The sequence below is a fragment of the Prosopis cineraria genome, unplaced genomic scaffold (genome assembly GCF_029017545.1).
Source record: "Prosopis cineraria cultivar Desert tree isolate PC_DT_omini unplaced genomic scaffold, ASM2901754v1 PC9, whole genome shotgun sequence".
Classification (NCBI taxonomy): domain Eukaryota; kingdom Viridiplantae; phylum Streptophyta; class Magnoliopsida; order Fabales; family Fabaceae; genus Prosopis; species Prosopis cineraria.
In genome coordinates, this window is record NW_026555340.1 from 33,215,941 (window position 1) to 33,238,309 (window position 22,369).

Sequence of the window (22,369 nt, forward strand, 5' to 3'; positions counted from 1 at the left end):
GTTTTTTCTTTGGTAAAGAGGGACTTGATTGGATCTGAGTGGGATAATTTAGGGCGCCTATGTCACTTTCTTCAACAATTCCGGCCGGGAAATAATAAATTTTATAAAAAATTAATCATTTAATCTTTATATTTTTGATTTAATTATAACTTAACCCTTCAACTTTAATTTATTTTAATTTAATTATTAAAATTTTAGCTTGATTGTAAATTAATTCATAAACTTTATCTCTTACAATTTAGTTTTTAAAATTTTTTTTTATAATTTTATTTTTTAAAATATAGAGATCAATATTTAAGATGTTAAAATTTTAGAAACTAAATTGTAAGAGATTCAGGAACTGATTTATAACTGAATCAAAACTTTAAAAATTGAGGTGTAACGAATCAAAATTAAAGGATTGAGTCATAATTTGATCAAAATTATAATGATCAAATGATTTATTTTTTCTAAATTTTATTCATTCTATTTTAAAATTTAATAAATTTTATTGTTATCTTAAAATTTAATAAATTCTATCTCTATCTCTAACAAAAAATTATTTTTTAATATTTAATAAGGATGAAAAGAAAAATAAATATGGAAAATGGTGATAATAAAGTGTACGAATAGTATTAAAATTATTTAAAAACTCTCTCAATCTTATTCATGACTTTGAGGGGAGTTTATTTTTTTATCATATTTATAAATTACATAATTAAATTCTCATTATAAATTTTTTCTTTTGACCTCTATTAAATATTGATGATAGAATATATATTATAAAAGTATATATATTTAATAGAAGCAAAACTTGAAACTTACTCTCCTTTATCCTTATTATAAGACACATCTAATTACCTCATCAAAACAAATGAGAGGTGGTTAAATTATTAATTTTATCTTAAAATAGAATAAATTCTAACTTTTAATTTTAACCCTATTTAAATGAAAAGTTTTTAAATTTGAGTTTCATTCTTTCTCATAATTAATAAGTTTAAATAGGAGTAATATTGAAAAACAATGTAAATAATACCCTATCAAATGCTCTATATTAAAGACCAAAAAAGAAGGCACCCTATAATAAGGATTAAAAAGAGTATTAAATATTTATATAAAGTTAACGAGTTTTAAGATTTTCTTGAATTATGATAAAATATGTTAAAAGTGACTCATAAATAGACAAATGAAGTATTAAGTAATAAGCAATCATTAGTTGAAAAAAATGATGTTGTCATTTCTATAAAACTTCTATTTGAAATAATTTATGACATAATTAATATTAATTTAATGTTATTAATGAATAGTAAGATTATATTAAAATATAGGAAAATTAAGTATCGGTCTCATGGAATAGGTTAATTTATAAATAAGTTTCATAAAATTCAAAAACTACAATCAAGTCCTTTAAAATTAAGTATCTTTTAGGAAATTATATGTCGATAACTATCTATATAACTCATGTAGACTTATTTTGATTACAAATCTAATTACAAGGCTTCACTTTTATTGGCTTTGGCAAGAGGTAATTACTTTCCTACTTATCATGCATGTTTGTGATTTTTTTTTAAACGTGTGATTCGATAAGTGTGATTAAAAAGTTTATAATATGCTTGATGAAACTGAAGCCTGAAATATATTATGGAAAATTCTACTTTGACACGGAATTGCCTTGTGGGACTCATATTTATGTGTTGAGAAATTGTTATAAAATATTAATGTAATGATTGATTTGGAAATGAATGTATAATTATTGGGAGTTAAATTTGTTAGATTGACAGGCGCAATAAAAAATTAAAATTTAAATCTCAATCATGATCATAGACTGATTAAATTTGTTTAAGCAAAGTGGATAGAAGAAATACATTTTCTAGCGTCAAACTTCTCAAGTTTTTTTTCAAGTGTTTGAACCTCAAGAGCTGACAATGTAGATCGACTCCCTCTATTGATATTCACATGAACAGCGTGTTACCGCTTCCAACTTCTGTTCATCAATCAAAGCTCCTTTTGTTTTTTAGGATATTTTCGTAACTCTTAAAATTTTATTGTCAATAGACTCTCTCACTAAAAACTCGTCCATTATCTATATTATATAGATTAAGGTTTTTGTAACTAACACAATTAAATTTAATTTATCTCGCAAAGTAAATTTATAATATCATGTCTAATTTAAATTTATCTTATAAATTTAAATTATAGAACTGATATGATGTCTTCTTATATCATGTTAGTCATTAAATTTAATTTATCATATAAAACTAAATTTAAAACTAACACAATAATATAATATAATATATTAGATATATATTGTTATATTATATATATACACAAATATATATATATATATATATATTGAAAATACATATATGCAAGCATGTTATATTTTGAATGTTATATTTCATATACATATATATACAAATATTTATTAGATAAATATTCAAATACATACACATATAATTAGTTCATCTTATATAAAACATTGCATTAATTGAATCTAGACACATTCCAGATTCAATAAACTTGGATATTATAACTCGAGTTAAACTATTCTTATGTGTGACCCTATGAGCTCATATGAAGTTGGCATTTGGCCAATAACGCTACTAGTCTATAAATCACAAGTGGCCTCTAATAAGATATTGCAACTACCTAATTCATATAAAGATTGATGATCCAATATAACCTATCATGCAATTATATCACGTCCCTTTTGTCACATGATATTTTGGTTAAGTATGAGATATGGAATTGTCATTTTCTTTCACTTGATGATTACTTTTTTGATCTCTGAGTGGAATGACTATGATAATGGAAAGACCCTTTTCATTATAGAATGGCCATGCATTTTTTCAATTTTACTCATCGAGTCACCCAATAATATTTCTTAATTAATGTAAGGGATAAATTCTATTTTGATCACTCATATTCTTCTTCATGTTATTGGGGTAAAAATGGAGAAAATTGATTAACAAGTTAGAATTAGAGGTATTTTGGTTGTTTGGATAAGCTCAAGGGTCAATGGCTATAAAGAATGGGTTATGTAAACTTAAAAGGTGTTGGTTGACCAATGTTATGTATTGAGAGATTTGTTTTAGCCAAGTAGTGTCCATGCTAAGTGTTAAGAACTAACTGAGAGATATTGTATTGTGTAAATTGATTACTTGAGAAGTTGTTTGCGAAAATTTGCACCCTAAAAAGTTCAATGTGATTAGTAACTCTTGGTAATAAGGATAAAAGATAATTAGAGTAACCATTTTATTTGTTAGTTTGTGAAATTATTTACAAGTACTTTATATAAAAGTATGCAATGTGTTTGTAAACTTATAGAGTAGCAATATTATGAAGAAAATATGCATGTGGGCGTGTAAGTAATGTTTGAAATGTATGTCAAAAGCATGCACATTTGTATTCGCGATTGTACCCTAAACTAAGGTAGGGGATCGTGGCCCTACTTTGTGTAAAGTTATGAAATCCTGAAGGTCTTGAGTGTATAGCTTGCTTTTCCAAGAAGGATTTAGGAGAATGATCCACAAGTATACCTTAAAATAGGGCAGGGGGTCGTGGTCCCATCTTATGTAAGGTTAGGAAGTCCTAAGAGTTCAGGTGTTGAGAATGCTTCACTAGTGGAGACCCAAGAGATTACCCATACTAATGATACTTAGTTTAAGACAAAGGTTTAGTGAGCCTTGTTTAGTGTAAGGCCGGAACTCTCGGTTCGAGCATTGAGCTTGCTCTGTTAGTGAGAACTAAAAGTGCATAAGCATAATGGATAGATGGGTATGATTTTGTGTATGTGCATACTTATACTATTTTGTTGAAATTTATGCTACTTTATCTTTTGTTTATAATTTTATTGATTAATCGGTATTTGGGGTTTATCCAAGTTATTGGGACGTATGTTTCACTTCATTATCTTTATATACAAGCGAAAAGAGCAAGAGAAGGTTGGAAAAGAAAGTAAAAAAGGGCTAGCTTCTTTTCGATAGTGATATGATCACTTGAATGTAACGAATTGTATAATAGTGCAGCTAAAGGTTTAAGTTGTCAACTAGGATGTATGAATATATGTGAACGTGTATATATAAACTTGTTGTTAAGAACTTGCTTGTGTATATAATATTGCATCTCACTGAGTATATCACAACAGTAAATACATGGGTAGGCCTAAATGCTATCCAAGCAACTTTATGTTATGTCATATAACTTATTTCACTTGCATTGAGTGAGAATTTTTGGCTTTTGGCTTGGGGTGTAAAGCTTATAGGGTGGGTGCAAGGCTTCTGGTTTGATTTATGGGTAGGGTATAAGGCTTTTGGCTTGAGAAATATATATTGAACAATAGCTTTTGTATTTTTTTTCCTAATTTCATTGATTTAAAGAGAGAGGTATTTTGATCATTTATATTTTTTTAATGAATAAAATATTGCATTTGATTTTTGAATTATATTTGGTTCTTGGGATTAATTTTCCTTTCAGCAAAGTCCCTTTCACTAATTTTTTCTTTTTTATTTTATTTATAAACTTATTATTCATGAAAATTTAAAATGTAATTTGAAAACCAAGTAATTGAAAAAAAATAATACTTTGATATATTATCATAAAAACTTAGTATGAAAATGTGTTAACATGATATCACAAAAAATATGCTAACATAATATCATAAAAAGATAATATAAAATTTTTTATTAAATTTCACTAGTCAGAGTTAGGCGTGTTTTAGCTTTTTTTTATTTTAAATAAAGTGAAAAAAGATGATTAACGTAGCAAAAAAATGTAAAAAAATAGTATTTTTAAAAAAGACCACTAGTAAAATTTATTATCCTCACGACAAATGTAAAGTAAGGTATTTTAATAATAACTTGTTTTTTACAATTCTTTTTACTCTTATACACATTAAAAATATGAACTTTTTATTTTATTCATAAACTTTTTACTTGTGAAAAAAAATTAAAAGGTAACTTCAAAATTAGGGTAAGACTCATATAACTAGCTTCATATACTTAATATGCCTGTATATAATCAAATAATGATTAATGAATTTTAATGAGTTAAAAAATTAATAAAAATAATTTATTATAAAATAAATAATCTATAAAAGATTTCTATGTTAATAGTCATATAAATATAAAACATGTTAATATCATATTATATAAATATAATATGAAAATATTTTTTAAATGTCAATAGCCATGATGAAGCATGTTTTAATTTTTTTAACAAAATGAAAAAAATGTTGCATAAAAAAAGTTAAGACAAAAAGTGATGGAATTATAAAAAAAGGAATAAATGATTAAATTATCTTTTAAACTTTTTAATTCAATAGTATAATAAATCATGAACTTATTTATAGTGTAAAATATTTTTTTTAATTTTTAAAAACAGCACAATGTTATAGTTATTAATAAAAGTTAATTTTAAACATTATTTGATTATATAATAATAGAAAAGAATATATTTTTTATCATTTTATTTATTTTTATATTTTTTATTATAATTTTTAGTTTTTTTAATAATTTTTAAAGTATCTTTTTTATCAAAAAAATGGTCAAAATGGACAATTGGCAAATTGTAAACCCCCCCCCCCAAAATCGAGGTGCAATTTACACATTTAACATTGTTTCTAGGTCCTTTCGTGTCATTTTCCCGGAGTTTTTACGGATATACGTCATACGCCCATCTCAGTTCCCAGATATCATCTACATTCTGCAGCCTGGGAGATGAGACACTGCCGTCCTGCGTAGCTCTTCATCTATGGCGGCTGCTCTTTCAACGGTGGTAAACCCCTTCCTCTTCCATACCTTCTCCAGGAAACCTTCAAATCACCGGGAAATGTTTCCCGCTGACTGCGTCTTCCTTTGTCGATTATCCATTATTAAAATTATTATTTTGGGCACGGCTGGTTCTTCCATTAATGGCATGCTAAGTGTCCCTTGTCCTTTGAAATTTTCCTCATACCCATGAAATAGAAAAAATGTGAACGCTTTGTGATTCTTAATTTCATTTACGCTTCACTCGTTTTCGTTGTCTTGGCGCAGTCAAATGTCGGGTCTTTGCCGAGTCCACAAAACGGAACTGGGATCAGAGTTATGTATCCTATGAACAGTGCTAGTTCATTTAAGCTCGCGGGATTTCCTACGCGATCGAATATATGCTCCTCATTGAGCGCCTTTGCTGGTTCGTTGCGTTTGGTGCCTTCCTCTTCTTCTCGGAATGCTTCTTCCCCAGAAAGAACGCGTTTTACCAGCTTGGTTCAGGCCAGTTCTGAGGTCAGGCGTTTTTCTTATTGCTCTTTTTATCGTCATTGCTATTATGGCTGCTGGTGGACTGTTAATTTTGTTAAAATTCAGAAGAAATAACCAGCATTGGTATACATACGAGGAAAGGTCGAAGTCATTGTAGGTTTGTGGTTTTGAGTTGTCATTTTTCTGGCAGTTATTGATTTCTTAAAGTATTTTCTGCTTCGAATCTTATACTTCTTGGACTAACTATCCGCGAGCTAGGGCTATCAATTGTAGTCCATTGGATTTTCTGAAGCTTAAATAGCTCAGCTCTGGCTACTATATCGATCACCATCAGTTTAACTTGCCTTGTATTTTGTTTATTTTCAGGAAGCACCTTTACAATCAAAAATTAGTCACAAGGTGTATTTTGACATAAGCATTGGAAATCCTGTGGGGAAGCTTGCTGGAAGGATTGTGATTGGACTCTACGGTGATGATGTGCCCCAAACAGTAGAGAACTTCCGAGCCCTTTGCACAGGTTGTTGTGTAAATCATTGGATAAACTGTTTCACTGCTTCTAATGTTCTGCCTGGTTCACTTTGATCAGTGTTAATAAATCCTGATCTTTTCATCGCTGCAACTTTGTCTCAGGAGAGAAGGGCTTTGGGTACAAAGGTTCTACGTTCCATCGCGTAATAAAGGATTTCATGATTCAGGGAGGGGACTTTGACAAGGGGAATGTGAGTACTGTTCTTACTTCTTATGTTCGTGGAATTACAGTCCAAGAACTGCAGTTTACTTGACCAGATACTTTAACTCCACTCTGTTTTGATGTACGCTTGGGAATAGTTATAAGAAACTGGAATGGCTTTGACTTTTTTGAAGTTATTTCCCTTTTTATTATGCGTTTTTTGTTATTAGCTTTTGTGCACCTTTTTTGGGTTCACATACATTGTGTTGGGCTGATTCATTACACGATGAGGTGCATGAAGTCTATGGCTCAAGACAGACCTGCTATTTAATTTCCAGGGGTACTATGTACGTATGCCATTTCCTGGAATAGCCCATGTGCTCTGCTGTCAGAATCATGTTATAATGATTGATCTTCCAAATGGGTTGCCAAAGTCAACTTTTCTTTTGCAAATCAGTGTGGTCATCAAGGGTAGTGATGTTGTACAAATTGATGCGGTAGCACAAGTTTTAGTCTTGTTCAAGGATGTTAAATAATGGTATCTTTTATCAGTCAAGTGGCCAGAGAAATCACATCCATGGAGGCCACCTTGATTTGGTTTTTGGTCCTCTTGACTTTAGGCTAGCATAAGAGTGATTCTCTCCTTTTAGTTGTCTCTAATCTCTATATTTAAGATCTCTGTTTTACATGTTTTATATATTCTGTTATCACAAATCTTCATGACATGCATAATGCCAACTCTCTTTTAAGTTCCTAAAATTTTTGTTTCTGTTGAGACCCTCTTTCATGTGTATTATTTACCACAAAAAAAAAAAAAGCTGAGATTCCCTCTAATTGATGTTAGATATACGAGAAAGGGCTTAGATGAATTACAGCTTGATGGACCCATGACTAATGAGTCACTATCCAATGGGCCAAGCCCAAGACATGTGGAGTGCGTAAGGACTGTGAGAGATGAAGAAAGATAGAGAGGACTATTTGCTGCATATATTTAGGGAGTGACGTTTTAGTGAGGCAGGCAGATAGTGAGTACTGTGAGGGAGGGTGCCTGGTCTCTCAAACACCAGGTTAGGGGTGGAGGAAGTTCCTCTTTCTTCATCATTTTCCTTTATCCTTTATGCTTTAAGAGTATAATCCATTCGTAGGCCTTGTTAGAGTGTGGGCTTAGTTTTTTGTCACTTTCAGTATCTTATTTCCATTGTGAATCTTTTTATAGCTTGCAAGTGAGTTGTAATAGACTTCTATTACTGTTTTATTGAGCTATATATTCAATAGAAGAATATTTTAGTTTTATTTGGATCTGGGTTCTATCATTTTGGTATTAGAGCAGGTCAAGTTGGGGAAAATGGCGAGTTCTCAGGCAGCCACAGCCAAAATTGTAGGATTATTGAAGGATATGGAAGAAACAATGAACGAAATGCAAACAGCATTGAAGAAGGGTATAAGGCGTTCAAAAAATGGAAAAACTTATTGAAGATATAAAAGACAACTTGAGGAGTGTGAAAGAAGAGAAGGAAGCAGAAACTGAAAGGAGTATAGAAGAAGGCATTGTTGAAGTGGACTTAGTACTGATGAAATTGAAGGAGGGGTGGAAATCTCAACCAAAAGAAACTGGAGAAGGGAATTATATTGGGGTGGGAGATAATGAATTTGTAGCTCTCAAGAACTCAAATGAAGGGAAAACATTTAAGGAGGATATGAATGATGAATTGAAGTTAATGTTGATCATTAAAGGAGCTAGGAGTAGAATGGAAGAATGTTGTGTCTAAGGAGAAAAGACATTTTGTGTGCACCTGCAGCAGCAGCAAGTTTTGGCAGTAGAGGGCGTTGACAAACATAGCAAAAAGATGTTTTGCTCAAACTAGGAAAGGCGATGACGTCAGGCAGAACACCTCAAGGACAAGGACAAGGACAAGGAGGGAACAAAATGGGTATTGAATCGGGTATGGCACATTAATTAGGGTAAAAGCCCTAAATGCTTATGGGAAGGAAAAGCCTGTGTTCTTTATTTGATAAACCCTAGCCACAATAACTTGGCCCAACAACTAAGTTGGACTAGTTATTTTATTTTTAACCCTACCCAATATGAAAAGCCACCAAAACATGCTAATACGTAGTGTTTTGTGACAGAGAGGGTCTCTTCATTTTCATTTTTAACGCTAAACTAGGAGAGAGAGATTTCACTTCTACTGAAGTTGCGCCACTTTGAGGAGTTTTCTTAGCTCTTCATTGTTAACCCAGTAAGAAATGATGGCTATAAAGCTGCTCTTTGTCACAATTGGGTGTTCGGCTTTGGGATTTATGCACACCCCACTTCTTCATTCACAAGTTTCAGACCGTCTAGAGAAATTTTCTGGGCTTTTGGGATTTTGGAAGAGACATATTGGAGTGGGAATAGCCTTGTGTGAATTTCTGCTGGAGCTAGCGCAACAATGAGCAAACCAGCATTAAAGTTCCTCACAACAGTTGCAAAAGTGCTGATGAAGGCCTAAGAAATTCTGTGTAGCAAAAAAATGAGGGGGGTTATAGTTGGGGTGTTCGAGGACAATGATAAAGGTAAGAACCAAAAATTGATGCTTCCTCAACTGTTTTTAATATCGGAAGATAAAGAGGGATGTAAAGAAACGTTGTAGAAGCAGAAAGATGGCAATTATGATTTTTGAGAAGGTAAGCATGCGAGTATTGCTTCTGCATATGTATGCTCTAGTTTACGGGATGAGTCAAGAAGAGCAACCATGGCTTCTTCCTTATTTATTGCCAACACAAAAAGAAAAGGAGAAACATGGGAACTTGTCAAGCATGGTGGGATATTTTGGACATGTTATTGGGCTTTTCCATTTGATCCCCTTATAGCATGGAAAAAGCTCCACATGAATGCCCATATCAACATTCTATTTATGTGTTTGGTGTTGGTTGAAGTGATATTCTGGTTTGAGAAGCAAAATAAATTTGTATGGGCTGAAACTTGTGAGCATGAAGGTAGCAACAGAAATTTGGCATTGCTATTTGATAGTTCTATGCCTACACTCTACCTGGTAACTTGTTCAAGAATCAATGCTTAATTTATCCCTGGATTAGCAAGTGGATTAATAGTTGTTACAATAGCTTTCACTTGTGGTTTGCATGCGTTTATCATTGCTGTCAATAGCAGAAGGAGTAGACACATGAACCAGCCAAATTATTTTCTTCAAGCGCCTGATATTTCCCAATCTATGGCATCATCAGTTGCTGTTGGAAAACTCAAGTCTTGGTTGTGTAACCTCTCAAGCTACATAGTTGAATATAATACACTTGAGCAGTGGCCCATCTTGTTTATTACTGATGATAAAATATTTTATTATGGAACAAGAAATGATGCAAATTGTTTTCTAGTTGAAGAAAAGGGAGGCAAAGGAGTTGCAAATAGAATAGACTTTGGCCATACAGTAGTGTTTTCAGGCATTCTACATTTGGCTACAAAAAGGAACTGCTACATGGCCGCTAATGAATAACAAGTGATTAAGTGTTGCAATATTGCTAAAATCAAAGCGCTCAGATGTAGAAGTCCTGGCATGGCTCTTCTTGTCCTGTATTCAAATAGGATTCAAAACCGACTTGAATTGAGTCATAATGAGCAAATTTTTAGGGGACACATCTTAACAAGTGTTGGTCTACAAAATGGCAACCATATCTTCTATTTGCTAGAGATTTTTCAAGCAAACCAAAGTTAAGTTGTTTACAAAGGAATCATCTAATGCTCAATTCTCATTTTCCCCTGGAGGATAAGGTGAAGCTTGAACGGCTAGGTAATGATAGACCCATGACTAATGAGTCACTATCCAATGGGCCAAGCCCAAGACATGTGGAGTGCATAAGGACTGTGAGAGAGGAAGAGAGATAGAGAGGACTATCTGCTGCATATATTCAGGGAGTGACATTTCAGCGAGGCAGGCAGAAAGTGAGTATTGTGAGGGAGGGTGATTGGTCTCTCGAACACCAGGTTAGGGATAGAGGAGGTTCCTCTTTCTTATCATTTACCTTTATCCTTTATGCTTTAAGAGTATAATCCATTCATAGGCCTTGTTAGAGTGTGGGCTTAGTTTTTTGTCACTTTCAGTGTCTTATTTCCATTGTGAGTCTTTTTATAGCTTGCAAGTGAGTTGTAATAGACTTCTATTACTATTTTATTGAGCTGTATATTCAATAGAAGGTTATTTTGGTTTTGTTTGGATCTGGGCTCCATCACAACTATGGAGTAGAAATGTAGAAAAAAGTGATAGACTGTAGAAATTCAGAAGAAAATAATAGGCTGTCTTTCTCTAGCTTTTAGAAGGCCAGAGATTCTCCTTTTAGTCTCTTACATTTTGCTTGCTTTCTATCACTCTCCCATTCATGCCTATATTTCCTCACCCAAGTTAGTAAGGCTATTTTATCCATTCTTCTCTTTCTCCTCTCATGAGTCTTCAGGGGTTCGATTGCATAGGTGCAACTCTCTTTTTTGCTTTCATATTTTCTCAACTGTGATTGGATCATTGCAGGCCTAACAATTTCATACTTATTTTTTGATAGATGATATGTCATTCATATCTTTCTTTTCCCCTTAATTAGATTAGGAGGGTTTAAATCTTGGATCTCTACCCATATGCCACCCTACTCTTGTTGCTGGATATCATTCATATTTTAAATGTTTTTTTAAACTAATTTTTGCTTATCTATACCTACTCAAGTGTGCACAACAAATATGCAAAGAGATGGCAAATGGTCAAAAGTTTCTTCCCCACAATGTAAAGAAGCATGCTGTTCAACTTCAAAAATGCTGATGTTTCCCTTTGGATCTAGTAATTTAGACAAAACGAATCTTTGGAATGGAGAGCCTAAAATTCAAAGGGCTGATTCAGTGAAAGGTTTTCAACCCATATCTTTATGCAATGTGAGCTATAAAAATATGAAATTCTGACAATAAGTCATAACAAACAGGTTCAGCACTGTTTTGGCTTAGGTTGTGGGACATCAAAGAAGTTTCATTTCTAGTAGACAAAATGTGATATCATAATCATGCCTAGGAAGTCAGCCATTCTATGAAAGATTAAGAAGGGGGATAAAGAATTCACAACAATTAAAGTAGACTTGAAAAAGCCTATGATAGGCTTGAGTAAAGCTTCATCCTTCATATTTTAAAGGAAGTCGGCTTTGATGATAAACTTTGTAAGGTAATAATGGCATGCATTTAGAGTCCATGACATATTCTTTGGAATAGGGAGCTCATTGAAAGTTTCAAACCTTCAAGAGTTCTAAGCCAATGAGATTCAATCTCTTTACATTTTTACTTTATGTGTGGAGAAGTTGAGCCATGTTATTGAGAATAGTATTAAGGAGAAAAAGTGGAAACCCATCCAACTTAATAAATAGGGGGCCTATGCTTTCTTAGATTTTGTGGTCTTAGGACAAAAAAAAAATGAATAGAAGCAAGACTAAGGCAGCTTGTTTGAGAAATGTTCACTTCTCTAGAGCTTATGACCTTAGCAAAAAAACTTGATGTTGGGCTCACAAGAGACCTTGGAAATACCTAGGAATTTCTTTGATATATAAAAGAACCTCTTCAACTTATTTGCCCTTGCAAATTAGAAAGGGAAATTTCTAAAATTGGCAAGAAAAACTACTCTTATTTGGTTGGTTATCTCAGCCTTATCGAGTTACTATATGAATACCGTGCTCCTTCCAAAATAGCTATTAAAAGAAGTTGTAAAGTGCTGCTGAAGATTACCTTGGGGAAGCGCAGAAGAGGAAAGGAAGATCCATCTTGTTTCTTGGAGTCATGTGTTGCAAGGTAAGAAAGGGGAGGCTTGGGTGCAAGGATCTAGGTAAACAAAATGAAGCTTATGTGATGAAGTTATGTTGGAAAGTTTTGACTTTTGACTCATAATAACATCCTTTGGGTGAAGGTGCTAAGAGCTAAATGTAATTGTAGGGATGAGGTGGCACCTTTGGTTAAGAAGAATGGTAATTCACCTTTAACTTGGAGAGGTGTTTTTCAGTTTGGGATAAATTTAAATTGGGTGAAGCCAGGAGAATTATAAGCGGGGAACATGCGTCTTTTTGGTTTGATGATTGAACTAGCCTTAATCTGCCCCTTGTAAATTATGTGATAGAACCCTTTATTCTAATAAGTTTAAAACATGCGAAAACCATAAAATAAACTATAAATGGACTCAAAATACTATTACTGAATGATAAAATTGGATTACAAGGAAGATAATCAAGCTAACCCCGTCTCCCTCATACACCCATATTATAGAGTAAATAGACACCATAGAACAACTTGGATTGTAAGTTACTCACTAACACACTAAACATAGAAAGAGAAACTGATGAAGCAAGATAATCTTCCTTCACCCCAACTTGGCATTTGAGAAGCCAGAATTCTCCTCATCACTCTCAATTTCCAAAATACTACACACCCTCTTACACAAACTTATAGATTTAAAGAGCCAAAAAGTAGATTACCCCTCCCAAAACACTACCTAGCTTTACTATGTTAGCAGAGTGACGAGGTTTTATGATTATGTTATTAGAGTGAATGATGAAGTTAATTTGAATGATAGGGTGGCTGCTTTTCTGCTTTCGTTAGGGGAGGGGGATAGAGCAAAGTTAGAGTATTGGTTACCGCAAGATATTGTTAATCTTGTCACTCACGTTCATCCTACTAGTGAGTTGTGAGGGGGAGATGCCTTTATACGGAAACCATCCTGAGATGGTATTTTCACTGTTAAGTTTGCATATGCTTTTTGACTGCATGTACTAGTTCAAGTAAAGAAAGCTTATGGAAGATGCTATGGAGGCGTGCAATATGAAAAAAATAAAAAATTTAAATCCTTTCTATGGCTGCTTGCTCAGGACATAGTTTACATTGCGGAACTTGGGAGAAGGAGATTATCAGTGTAAGCACATGCCCTCTAAGGATGCAATGAGGATGAAACAACCATGTGCTTGATCAGAGATTGCTAGAATGCCTCAGACAAATGGAAGAGCTTCCCTATCTGTTTTTCCATTTTGTCTTTTTGCCTCCAGTCATTTGCAGGACTTACTACTAAAATGATTATTCATCAAATTTGAACCTTGTGAAATCAGAACTGAGATAAATTTCATAGGCTGCAAGGTAAAGATTGCTGAGATGGAACCTGATTCATAAAGCTGGGAAGAATTTTACTAAAAAAGTGCCACAGAACATTCTTTTTGCCTACACTCGCAGCGATGTCTGGACAAGGAGGCACTCCAAGCTGTTCAATGGTGAGTCCAATGAGCTAATGGGGGATGCTTTAGAGAGTATGTTCAAAGTGCAACAAGACATGCAGCTCCTAAATTCCAGTTCACTTAAGCTGGGATGAGTTAACCTCAACTAGAGATACATCAAAGGATCACTTTCACGCTAGAAATGGATGGTTCAGCAAGGGACAAAGAAAGCAGCTCGCTCATGTGGAGTTGTATTATGGATGAAAGATAAAGAGTGGGTGGTCCTCATTTGCTGTAGAAAGGGGGAATATCCATCTGCTTTCACTGAAATTAAAGGCATGATCAAGGGATTAGAAGTCTGCTGGAATAGAAGTGTGAGAGATGTGCAAGTGGTCTTGGACTGTGCTCAGCCTTAGGCAATCAATCTGATTAGTAGAGAAGTTGATAGAGATCACCCGTACATTGATGTAATAGTGGAAGCTAGACTTTTGTTCATACACAGTGGAATATTTCTATATTTGACTCCAGAGAACTGGTAAGGAAGGGTGATTTTTTTTTTTTTAATAATCTAAGCTTACAGGTTAGATTGGTATTTTTGTACATTTGATCATCCCCCACCTTGATTAAGTGAAGATGTGAATGATGAGGGGTTAAGATAGTCTTTCCCTAGTTTCTTTCCTTGCTGTATTTTTTAGTGTTTTAAATGAAATTTCAGTTTTCTTTCAAAAAAAAAAAAAATCTTGTAACCCTCATTGAGTCCACCTTTGCTCCTCCTGAACCCTAAAAATTTGTAGCTATTATCAAAGTAATACTGATAATTAAGCAACAGGGCATAGAGTTGACTTGAATCATTTAGAGCTAATTTCATCTGTTTGGCAGTTAGCATCATTTTTACCTCATTCTTGTTCTATCAGTTCCATAAATTTTGACATTTGACTAGAGAAGTCCATGATGCATTGTGCATTTTGTTCGTCTTAGTTCAAACCTAATGTTTTGATATTATTCAAAGAATCTATTTTTTAATATCATGAACTTGCATTGCTGGTACATTAATCTGATCCATGAGTTCTTGAAACTATTTCAGGGAACTGGAGGTAAAAGTATTTATGGCCGCACTTTCAGAGATGAGAATTTCAAGTGTGAGTTTAACCAAGTTTATGCCTTTCATAGATCTTGCTTGCCTAGCATAATGACGCTGCATTATAAGAACTGGCTTAGCTACCTTGAAAATGAAGGGGTGCATAATGTGATTGATGTATCAGTTTATCTTAGAGAAATTTTTGTCAGAGTAATTCTTGAAAAAATAATGTATGATTAGGTTACGAAGTTGTGATTTATAAAGAAGAAATTACTTGTAGTGCATCGAAAGTAAAGAGAAAGAGCAGTGGTGCAGTTGTAGTGCAAGTGCAGGTTGGAAGCCTATCTTATTTACAGTGTTTAATGAATATGGTTTTTCTCTCTCTTTTCTCTCTTCACCCTTTCACTCAATTTTCTCCAGAAGTTCATAACATGATATTTTGACATTGCAACTATTGACCTTTTCTTTTATTTTCATCATGCAATTCCATTGAAAACTTTTTGCAAATATAATACTGATATTTAGAATATCTGTAGTGTCTCATGTAGGACCAGGAGTTGTTAGCATGGCAAATGCGGGCCCCAACACAAATGGGAGCCAATTTTTTATATGCACTGTCAAGGTATGTTTCCGTTGCTCTTCAATATTTTTATTATCAGAGGGGTATCTTCTTGTCCCCCATGCTTATTATGGTTAGAGAGTAAACAAGTTTTATAATCACCTTCCCACGCCTCAAAAGGAAAAAAAAAAAAAAATCAGAGATCCCTGTGGATTCTGTGCATGTTTGAAACTCTGGGTTTTCAATTGATATGGAGCCATGTTGTCATCCTCCACTTTTAAAAAAACGCATGCTATTAATAATTGTGACTGGTGAGCCTGCTCTGCCATCTTGTCCAACTTTTGCATTAATAATTTCTTTGTTCAATTGAGAAAGACCATGGAGTTTACATGAGGATTAAAATTTGAGACACCCGTTTCTAAATTTGATGATTGTGATCGAAGTACCACCCTATTTCTGGTGAAATTCAGTTGCTCAAATTAGAACTTTAACGTGCTATTAATGGGACATTGCTTATGATCCCTTGTCTTGACTTAGTTTACATGTTTACAGACACCCTGGCTGGATCAGAGGCATGTAGTATTTGGCCAAGTTTTGGAAGGCATGGACATTGTTAGGTTAATTGAATCACAGGAGACAGATCGAGGTGACCGTCCGAGGAAGAAGGTGGTTATCATTGACTCTGGTGAGCTTCCAATGGCTTGACGGTGTTTTACATTTCTGTTAGTCGCGCTCAGATTCTGATTAGTTTGTTCTCCCAAAACCAGAAGTTTACTCCTTTGAAATTTAGTTGACTAGTCGGGAGTGCAGTGCTTTTTTGTTTTATTATCATTTTTATTTAATCTACACGCTAAACTTGAAACTTTATGCAGCCATCTTTATTCCAGACTTCTAGTAGAATTAAAAGTTAAGGAAATTTCCAATCTGAATGGCCTTGGATAGCGATGGACTTGTAAGGATGTTTGGACAAGATTTGTTGTCCAATTGTTGTGGTCATTGCAAGTAAATGGTGGTTAGACTTTCCTTGTTGGCATCAACGTTTCAAAAATTGGGTTGGATGATAAACTGGAAAGGTTAGCGTGTGACAGTTTTCAATAGTTTAATTGGTTAAATCACGGGTCAAATTAGTGATATAAAAATTAAATAAAAATAATATTTATTTATCTTATTTGTCCTCTGAGTAAATAAGTTCAATTTTTTCTACTGTTCAATTCATGTAATGTTAGTATACAAATCACTCAAAATTTTACTATAACAAATTAGAAGGAAGTTGATGTTAATATTTCTAAATTGAATGAAAATTTTTATTATTAAAATAAGAGTAAAAAGAAAAAAAGGGTTCAAAACAATCCACCTATTCCAGGTTTCAGGTTAATTTCGGTCCTGTCAAAATCACTTGGTTCTAAATGGTCCAAAAGGTGCTAATTTCTATAATGTGTTAACGAGTAAGGTTAAATCGATTGTCTTTGGGTGGTGGTTTGACCATCGTAGTTTGGGTTTTAAGAGTACCGGTTGGCATATATATTATCAAGTAAATAGGATATCAATGCGTGCCATTGACATCTGGAACATCTTTGCATCACAATTCATAGATAGAAGACCCCTAATGAATTAATACTTTAGAAGAATTACATTTAGTTTTCACATTAAAAAATTGATTATTGCAAGATCCATTGACAACTGTCAATAGTTTTAATTTAGTTGTCAATGAACTTTGTAGTGATTAATTGTTGTGTAGAACTTCAATATAATTCTCACTAATTATTTTTATATTTTTCTTTTTTATTTATTTTTATCTCAAATAAAAAGAGATGCATGTATCAAAAAATAAAAGTTGAAGGTCATTTTTGTTTCTTAATTTTACTTAAAAAGTCTTTACGCTTTGCAAATTTAATTATGAATTAATTTTGTCTCTCAACTTTAAAGATTTCTTTCCTTATCATCCTACTGTTATGTTTATTGTTGATGGGCATTGCATTCAATTTTTAAATATTTTTTTTACTATAAAAATGTTGAACTAAGTGTTATTTTTATTCTTTAACTTTACTTTTAAAGAGTTCTTCAAGGAATAATCTCCAAGGACTAACAGACATGAATGAATAGTTTCCAAGGAATTCTTCTTGCTTAAGTGCCACCATCTTCATTTTTGGCATTCCACATAATCCATTCTTGCAATGGCAGCATAAATAGAACTAGTTTTTGAAGAAAATGACAATTAGGGATTTGAAAGAACATTAATAACAATTATATATCTTATACTATTGAAATTCCAACAGAAGATCATGGTCCATATTTGCAATATATTATTTTTTATTGATTGACTTGAGATTAATAATGAATATTAGTAAATTCTCAATTAACGTTACAAAAATTTTCAACAATCTTTTGTTGATTTTTCAAATGATAGCAAAAAATTATAAGTAATTGATTTACTATTCACAACTAATTTTTATAAATTTTTAACTAATATTACAAATAATTTTAAATGTATTTATCAAATTTTTCAAGTGATTCATCCATATATTGAAAGAAAAAAATCGTAAGTAATTCACTTATGATTCATAACTGACTTTCGTAAATTCTCAACTAATATTACAAATAATTTTAGATATATTTACTTGATTTTTAAGTGGTTTATGTAACACACCAAAATTTTTTTTAATAATTTAACTCAATCATAGTTGGGTTACAGCCACCCAACACATTTTATATCAATAATTTCGATATAAAATATTTTATAATTGGCTTCAACTCACACACTATAACATTTCAGATAAATTTTTACCTCCCACATGCCATTAGACTAAATCACATTTGTCCATCCTTATACTCCCAACAAGTAAACTAAATCACATTTGTCCATTCTTATACTCCCAACAAGTAAAATAAGCAATTTAGTCAATTTTCAACACAAGCCAGTTATTTGGCCTTATAATCATGCCATTTTAACCAATCCAAAGTAAACCAAATATTAAAATTACAGTCATCCAAATTGTATCAAAAATAAAAATAGTTTGAAAGGCATGATTACATTTATATATTCATATAATTGACAATAAACAAAAAGCCCTAATATTAGCAATATAACACATTATAAATCATAAATTAAATACCCAAAAGAAACAGTGGATCTATACCACTAAGCCTCTGGGACTCCTCCACGTGTCACTTGTGGCTCTTCTCCTGAAAATTGTTAACCACATAATGAGACTCAAAAGTCCCAGTAACCAAAGCCAATTTATGATAGTATATACAAACAGTTAAATATGTGCTTACTAAGTGAGAATTAAAAATAATATAATTCCAACAAATATATGAAATATTACAATACACACAAACAACCATCCTTATATCCCTCCATTAACCTCGAGCCGTAGCCCTCACTCGGTGCTAAATTACCCGGCCAAAGGTAGATTAGCCCGAGCCCTTACAAACCACCTATTGAGTTCCAATAGGGGCATACCACGTGGCACATAAATACAACAACAATAGCAAGTCTCCCAACACCTCCCACAATAATCAAATAAATTTATAATAATATTGCACAATTATATAATATTGCAAAATTTATAATTTTCTCAATAATCACCCAATTAACATGAAGTAACACTAATCATAAATTAAAAGCATGGTTACCTTGTGGCTTTTTCAATAAATTATTCCTTAAAATTTCTCTCTCACCACAATCTTCACCAGTAATACAATCTACAAATAACATATTATTTATAAATATTAGTTTCAATTTTTGAAACTAATAAAATAATTCTAATAATAGAATTAAAAATATAACATAATTCCTAATCTCAATCTTAATACAAATCTATAGTTAATACTATTAAGTATAATTTTTAACTCCTCTTTTAATTATCAAAAACATTAATAATCTAAAAATCAACTTCTAAACTAATTTTTATTATCAAAATTTTCTTTTTATTTCATAAATTCGTACGTAAAATACCCAAAAATTAAAAATTAAGTCTCTAGCTTAGAATCATAATCCTATAGCCATAATAATTCATTTCTCATCCCAAATAATCATCTAAATCTCAATAAATCAACATATATTTTCAGATCTAGTCTAGAATTTGATCCATAAGCCACAAATTCAAAGATCACCAATAAATTTATACTCTAGAATATTTATTATACTACTAACAACCTCAAAAACCATATTTATTCAACATAAATTTATCCCTCTTCCAGATCTTAAATTTTCTACCACTACAAAATCAGAAACCAAAGAAGAAAGATGACTAAGAAAAATTTTTAGAACACTTACTTAGTCTTGAAAAGCTTAAAATCACACCCTAAATATCCTATTAAAAACTCTTACCTTAAAAATTTAGATATTTCGCACCGGCAACTCGCTTCTCTCCGCCTCAGCTAGCGCGCAGGAAAGGAATTGAAGAAATGAAAGGAAACGGGTGAGTTTTATAAAAATTCAGTGGGTCCCACACATTTTTTTTTATTATTTCTTCTTCTCTCTCCCCCTTTTTTTTATTATTATTTTATATTTACTATTCATGCGGCGCCGAAAGCAAATTCGTTTTCTTCTTCTTCTTCCTTTTTTTTTTGGCATACCTTTTCCCCTTTTTTTATTATAATAATAATTTAATAATTTTTTTATTAATTTTTTTTAATTAATTTTTTTAATTTAGAATTATATCCTAAATTAGATTTAATAATTATTTTCTACTAATTTTCTTACATCTAAATATTATTTTTTTTTTAAATTTCTATTAACCTAAATTAACTATTAAAATTTAAATTGGGATGTTACAGTTTATTTGTATATTAATAGTAAAAAATTGAGATTCTCAACTTTCATAAATTTTTAATTGATATTACGAATAATCTCAAGTATGATTAGCAGATTTTTCAATTAAGTATTCACATTTTTTTAATTACAAATAAAGATTATGGTCTTTCATTGAGATTTTGATAATTTAAATTCTATAATTATCATTAATATCCTTACAAGTCTTTAATTATCATTTCCCCTAGTTTTTGAGGCTTTGGTGCGGTCATAAGGAATGTAAATGGTAGCTTTAGTGCAACTAAAAACAGACATATCTTAGGGGCTAATATTGTCATCTTTTGTTTTCACTGTGTTTGATTAGACGCAGCGCATTGCAACTTTGTGGAAAAAATATTAAATCTTTTCATAAGCAAGACATTTCAAGATTGTCAACTGGATAATAAAATTGCCACCTATTGCAGTTTCAATTATTTTTATCGACTGACTTGATAAAAATGTTCTCGTCATTAGAGGCCTTCCAATAGATGAAATCTTCTTCAACATTTGGATTTGGAGGTTGTATGATTGTATCGATGTAATTTGTTTCACAATATCATAGGGGAGGTAGCGGGACAATTTTTTGATACTTGAATCCTCTAATATAATTTTGAACCTGTTTAAATAATTTTTAAAAGTACATTCAAATTACATTTAGAATGTGCTTTTATTAAATTCAACAAATAATTAAATTTTTTAAATAAATTTTTACCAAATATAAATTGAAAACTAAATGTACACTCTGCAACAAGAGACACTTTAACGAAAGATAACTTTTGCTTTAGATTCATAAAACATGAGGTATTTAGGGAGAGGTGTCCATTTATGGTACCAAAAGCCTTTGCCCACTTGCCATAATATTCTCCATGAATTTGCTCTAAATATTACAAATGCTAATCCAAGTGTAGGAAGGTATGGTTGGAGCCTGGCAAGTGACAATTGTATTTACCACATGGAACATAAACTCAAAGTTTGTAAGGATTTGTAATGAGCTCTCGACAGACGAGCAAAGTTTCATGATATATGCATTATTTTAGCTTTTAAGCTTTCTCATTTCAAGGCTTCCATTTTTTTGTTTGGAGTTGCACAATCCCAATATATAAAAGTTAAGAGTTATTTTTCTCTTTCAATTGAACGTGAAAAGTTACCAAAAATTTTAAATTCAACTTGAGATTAATTTTATTTTTCAACTTACAGATTCGTTGTCTCCATACCCTTGGCGTGAACTCTCCCAATTCTATCATTATGTTGATTCTATATTTAAATTTTTTGATATTTTTTTAGTGGTCCCATCATTTTTAAAATATTTTTTATAATATAAAAAAAATATCCCTCTCTCTCCTCCCCTTCCCCCCTTCATTCCCTCTCTCTCTCCCTATCCATCTCTGAATCCATATCCTCGACGCGGCCAAATTCTGTGCATCCCATACTCAAGCTCGCAGAGCTTCTTCACTTTCATGACTTTCACATAACCTTTGTTAACTAATTTCAACCATAAATGCCTCCTCAAATCGTGAGGTCCTGATTCCCTCAACGACCTCTCTTCCTTTGATTTCAAAACCATCCCCAATGGCCTTTTTGACTTCGATGATGTCGTTGTCGATGCCACACAAGACATCCCTTCCCTTTGCAAGCCCACACGTAGAACTTGCTTTGTTCCTTTCAGAAACCCCCTCAACAAACTCAATAACTCCCCTAATGTCCCTCCCATCATCGCCATACTTTCTAATGGTGTCATGAGCTTCAAGGTGGCAACCGTCGATGAACTCAGTATCCTAAAGGTCCTTTTCTAGACTACTAGTGCCTATAGGTGGAGCAAGGATCCTAGGTCAGGGGG

General features: G+C 32.3%; 1 protein-coding gene across 2 annotated transcripts; it reads left to right on the plus strand.

Annotated features, from left to right (window-relative positions):
* Window positions 1–5,616: 5,616 nt before the first annotated feature.
* Window positions 5,617–16,760, plus strand: LOC129320050 (photosynthetic NDH subunit of lumenal location 5, chloroplastic). 2 transcript variants are annotated; one of them, XR_008595613.1, is made up of 8 exons: window positions 5,617–5,754; window positions 6,015–6,245; window positions 6,588–6,738; window positions 6,852–6,940; window positions 15,185–15,239; window positions 15,419–15,510; window positions 15,715–15,800; window positions 16,290–16,429. XR_008595613.1 is itself a non-coding variant. In XM_054965195.1 (7 exons), exons 1-7 carry the CDS (start codon window positions 5,731–5,733, stop codon window positions 16,440–16,442), a joined length of 789 nt encoding a protein of 262 aa, XP_054821170.1. In that variant the 5' UTR covers window positions 5,617–5,730; the 3' UTR covers window positions 16,443–16,760. The 2 variants fall into 2 exon arrangements, 1 of the variants encoding a protein (XP_054821170.1); XM_054965195.1 differs by lacking the exon at window positions 15,419–15,510 and having other exon boundaries at window positions 16,290–16,760.
* Window positions 16,761–22,369: the final 5,609 nt, after the last annotated feature.